General features: G+C 43.7%; 1 protein-coding gene across 1 annotated transcript; it reads left to right on the top strand.

The window, feature by feature from the left end:
- The first annotated feature begins 440 nt into the window (after positions 1-440).
- On the top strand, positions 441-4,816 carry hoxb4a (homeobox B4a). The gene is made up of 2 exons (XM_034190916.1): positions 441-1,281; positions 2,930-4,816. The coding sequence occupies exons 1-2, from the start codon at positions 831-833 to the stop codon at positions 3,208-3,210; spliced, it is 732 nt and encodes a 243-aa protein (XP_034046807.1). The 5' UTR covers positions 441-830; the 3' UTR covers positions 3,211-4,816.
- The last annotated feature ends 790 nt before the right edge of the window (positions 4,817-5,606 follow it).

Raw genomic sequence — 5,606 nt, 5'->3', positions numbered from 1 at the left:
TAAAATAGAAAAAAAAATATATGATGAATACGCCGTATTTATTTATGCAGTGCTAAAATGTGTCTGAGGCTGAATTATGCTGCGAGAGTTTAATGGAAAACGGGTCCCTGTTGAACCACAATTATTTTAAAAGTGGGGGGGGAAGGATCGGTTTTGGATTCTGAAATACAAAAGTCTGCTGCTTGTGATTTAGGAGGCCGTGAAAGCTGAATTAGTTGATGAATTTTCTATCGATCCTAAACAAGCCAGATTTATCTCTGACACGCTGCAGCTGCTGGGTGGCGGAAGGTTACAGCGCCTCAGTCCGAGAATTAAAAAAAGAGGAAAAGTGTGTGTTATGTACCGGGGGAGGGGGAGAGGGGGACTTTAAACCCTCTTGAGCATTTTCACTTTCTTTCTCTCCCCCCCACCCACAATGTGAAGTTCGTGCCAAAGGCACGACACGGAGGGAGTGGGTCCGGGTCCTCTCCGTGGACCTGGACTTTGTGATTGTTGTCGTTCTGTGATTGTGTGTGTGTGTGTGTGTGATGGACAGATGCAGACAAAGAGTAAGAGAGGGAGAGAGAGAGAAGTATTGTAAGAGCGTGAATGCGCGCAATCTGAGGCCATATGATGCGCGTGCGGGGGCCTAATCCCATTTCCTTATCCGGGATTGGTCCCGGAGCCACGCCATTGGCCGGCTGCTGTCACGTGTCTTCTTAACTTTGTTCACTTGACAGAAAAGTAGGAGGGTTCAGCGGAACAGGAATAAGCGAAGAGTAAAGGGATGAGATATAAATTTTAGTTTTATATTTTGCGAGTGCGCGCGGTTCCACAAAAGAGTGAAATAAATGGCCATGAGCTCCTATTTGATCAACTCCAACTATGTGGACCCGAAGTTCCCCCCGTGCGAGGAGTACTCCCACAGCGATTATCTGCCCAGCCACTCTCCGGACTACTACAGCTCCCAGAGGCAGCAGCCAGCCGCCTTCCAGCCGGACTACCACCACCAGCAGCACCAGCAGCAGCAGCAGCGAACCGAGCCGCCGTACACGCAGTGCCAGCGCGCGGGACAGCCCTCCTCGGTGGTGATGTCTCCGCGGGGTCACGTCCTCCCTCCGGCCGCGCTGCAGAACCAGAGCGCCCCCGTCTCGGAGCGCAGCCACCGCTGTGAGTCGGTGACACCCAGCCCGCCTCCTCCTCCTCCTCCGTCCTGCGGCCAAACCGCCGCGTCTTCCCCGGCGAGTTCGCGCAAAGACCCGGTGGTTTACCCGTGGATGAAGAAAGTGCACGTAAACATCGGTAAGTACGTCAACTTCTCTCTCTCTCTCTCTCTCTCTCTCTCTCATCGTGCTTCTGTGTTTGGTGAAGAGTAGCCCTCGGGTCAAGATTTACGATCGTGTGTTTGCAGGGCCAATATAATTACACCGTCCATAAATTTTTACTGCACCTCTCCGCCGATCCCTCCGCCTGAGTCCATAAGTTGTCTTTTATGCTTTGGTAATTTGATTTTAAGTGGCCGCGCGCTGTATAAACGGTGTACTTTACTCTGTCGAGATTCTTGTCTCACTCGGGAAAGTTTTATAGCGGCTCAAATATTCATGTTTATGGAGCAGGCCGCAAAACAGGGACGAAGAAGTGCACAACTCGGAGAGTCAGTTATCCGGCTCCGTTTCTGCGTCCGGTGCGTATGCATACGCCTTCTCCAGCATTTTTGTCTTTAAATGCTGCCTTTCCACGCGTGTTGCACTGTGCTTGTTCTTGTTCTTCTTTTTTTTTTTTTTAGTAAATCATTAATCGGCTGTTGTAGCTGCTGCACCCTCCGCCCCACCGCCCTCCACCGCCCCCACCCAACCCAACACCAATCCACCCTTCAGCCAGTTTACACAGCGCTCGGGTCTGCGCATGCATGAGATAAGTGCAGGCATTATCTGTGCCGTTTTCGGCAGTTTCTGTGCGTCATCGCATCTTTTTTTTTTTTTTTTTTTTTTTTTTTTGGCGAAGGAAACACAACATTTAGACAGACTGCGCTGCGCGCGAGCTTCCACACCGCCGCAGGCTGCGACATGATGACATGACACCTGACAACGTGTCCGCGTAGCGTCTCTGCAACAAAGCAAACCGCAGTAACAGATGAACGCACACTAATTCACCCGCAATAAAACAAGGTTTATGATTTTTCTGTCGTCCAACAGCGTCTTTTATCTCTCGATGCACAGCGGCTGCTGTCTCCTCTGATCCGGATGTGTGTTTTTAAGAATCGGTTTTACGCGAACAAAGAGCGCGCGCGCTGCGCAACCGATTAAACCGTTTGGCTCGACATTATCTAAAACAATACGTCTTTTTCTGCTTCCACTAAGCATATTTTACTATTAGCAGTCTCTCTTGTGAAATTTTAGTGATGATTCTTGCTTACTTTGATGGAAAATTTAACATTTCGACAAAAAGTCCGTTAGTAATGCAAACACCACATTAAACATGCATATACGTGTTATTATTATTGTTATATAGTTTTATTCGATCCCATGTTAAAAATATAGAGAAAATCCTAAGTTTATAAATTAAAGATCATGTGCCACGTTGTGTGTTGCGTTTGGTGGCTTCATCCATTTTGCGTATTTTCGAACCAAGAAAAGCATTTTAAAGTGCTTTAAAGAAAAAAATAAAGAAGGCACAAATGAGCACGGGAGAATTTATAGTATATAACGACAAAATAATCACGAATCTTCCAAATCTGTAAATACCAAAAGATGCAGAGTAAATGATTAAAATCAGTACATGAAATCGTGATGGAATATGTACGCAAACATATTTGCGCATGTGTTATTACGGTCAACCGTGTTCAGGAGCAGACAAACACACAATCCTCTTTAATAATAGTATGTCCTTTTAGATATACAGAATCATGTTTTCCTTTTGGTTGATGTCTTTATTTTTTTTGGCCCAACAGTGAGCTCGAACTACTCCGGAGGAGAACCGAAGCGCTCGCGGACAGCCTACACGCGCCAGCAGGTTCTGGAGCTGGAGAAGGAGTTCCATTACAACCGGTACCTGACGCGCAGGCGCAGGGTGGAGATCGCGCACACACTGTGTCTGTCGGAGCGGCAGATCAAGATCTGGTTCCAGAACCGGAGGATGAAGTGGAAGAAGGACCACAAGCTGCCCAACACCAAAGTCCGCTCTGGCACGAACAGCAACAGCTCTCAGAACCGGTCTTCAGGACCACTATAGTCTGGCTCTGGGGTTCTAGGTTCGCATATTTGCCCCCCCCCCCCCCTCCCCCCAACCAGGAACTGAACGTCAAAGCGCGGCGGCCCCGCTTATGATACCCGGAACATACCGGAACCTGCACTTTGGACCAGAATAATGCCTCATGGATGGAGGGATGGAGGGAGGGAAGGAGGGGTGTCTTCTCTGTGCTGATGTTACACACTACGATATGACGTCATGACGCAGGACAGTCGGTGGTGGAGAGTGAGATTTCCATTCATAAAAAAAAAATAAACGAACAAAAAGAAGGAGACTGAATAAACTGATGCTTGTTTTCGCCACTCTGTTTTTTCTTTTCTTTTGTAGTCTTCTCTAACCCTCTTTTCTCGTCCCTTCCTTTTTGTTGTGTGTGTGTTGTGTGTGTGTGTGTGTGTGTGTGTGGGGTGTCCTCGTTTTCTTCTTTAATCATGCCAGACTCGGACCCCATTTGTCACATTTACCCTGCAAAGGGTTCTGTCCATTACCCCCTGCCCCCTTCCAAAACCACAGTGCGACCATCCCCACCCCCACGGCGCACGCGCACACACCCACACCCACACAGACACACAAACACAGTCTTATTTTCCTTTGTATGTTTTCTGGGATCATAGCAGTGACTTACACCGAATCCCTGCACTTAGTATAAATTTTAACCAAAAACTACAACAACCAAACTCTGACCCCTGATCCGACCCAGCACAAAACAAGTCTTAAACACGAGTTGACCATTGACCTTGGAAGGAGAGGTCTTTCCTTCACCATATTTCTCTCCTAACATAAAAGAAGAGACCTTCCAAAACTGAACCCGACCCACTTCGATACAGTGGCACCGCACTGCTTTCTGTTTTCATTAAAATAATCTTGTTGATTTTTTAAATACAGCTTTTCAAAATTCTATCATTTTTTGTTATTTAGTGTTGGTTGCAAAATTATATTTAATGTTGTTGTTGTTGCTGATTGAGAATGAAAATGATTTTCTTATTTTTTTATTTTATTTTATTATTATTTTTTTTTTTTTGGTCTGCTAATCGTTCATTTGGTGACGTGTATACAGGGAAATACAGACTGACAGGGTTATTATATTCAAACATTTTTCACTATGAATCTAACAGGGTTTTTAATTGAAAGCTGCCTAAACAGAAGACAGTATAACCTAAACCAAAATCTTCACATAAATAAATCAGCAAAAATAGGTAAATGTCATTCTTTTGTTTTTTCAACCAACATAGTGTTAAAACTTAATTAAAAATCTTTTTGCTTAAAAACATCTGTAACATAAAGATGTTTTATAGGCACTTTGAAGAATTTTTTAACATAAAGCACGAGCTTTATTTAAGTGTTTTTTATGTGGCATTTATGTATTTTTGCTCTTTAAATACACATTATAAAGGAGCACTATAAAATGTATTACCTCAGTTTTACTTATATGTACTTTTATTTTTGCCTTATTTCCTCAATCTTTTGATGAAGTGACAGCTTTTTGAGCTTTTCTGTTTTTGGAATTGTGGGACTATAATAATTATTACATGCAAATAGAAGCAGCGCTATTTGTTCCTTGTTTGTAATAAAGAAATTGTAATTTAATGGAGCTGTTTTTATTTCCTTGTCTGATTGACTTTTTTGACCTCTTCTGCCGAATCTTTCTTTTCTCTGCACATGAGGTGCGCGCACACTTTTTCTTTTGTTCCTCCTTTCTCTCTCTCTCTCTTCACCTTGTGCCACTTTCTGATTCTAATGTTATTTTATTTACATTCCAAAGATCACTTTCTATATCGTTGTTGCTGATATTGATAATAATGTTATTGTTGACCATGCATAAGCCCCGTGTTTACCCCTCAGTGTCATTGTCTCCTCTGTGGTCATTTTATCATTTGTAAATACAAATTTAAATAAATGTCTAAAAAAAAGGTGATATATTCAGTTTCCCCTTTCTTTGGCTACAAATCTGATTCATTTCACGTTGTGTTGGTATTAAAACGAATTGAAACCGGGTTTAAATAAATAAATACATAAATCAATAAATAAAAATAGATAGATAATTACAAACTTGTTCCGTTTTCAGCTTTGAATACCCCCAAATGCTTTGTTCTGGTGCTCCGTCATGCGTAATGACGCGCGTACGGGGCCCAGTAATAATTTCGTTGTTGATTTTCGTCTCCAAACGCGCAGAAACGAACCCATCCTGGAGAATCCGGATCTTGTGATGATGGATCTGTCGTGGCCGTGGATGATCTTGGTACATTACGTCCTGTAATCTCATTTAAATCACAAACCGTCCTCCGTTTCACTCCCGTTCTCCCGTTAATTTAACGGCAGCTCAGGCGGTCAGACACACGGACCCGTTCCCACCCCTCTCCTCCACTTTTTTTTTTCTGTAG

Source organism: Thalassophryne amazonica, chromosome 16 (assembly GCF_902500255.1).
Source record: "Thalassophryne amazonica chromosome 16, fThaAma1.1, whole genome shotgun sequence".
Lineage (NCBI taxonomy): Eukaryota > Metazoa > Chordata > Actinopteri > Batrachoidiformes > Batrachoididae > Thalassophryne > Thalassophryne amazonica.
The sequence above is the reverse complement of the archived record's forward strand: the minus strand, read 5'-3'. Positions and strand labels throughout refer to the sequence as shown.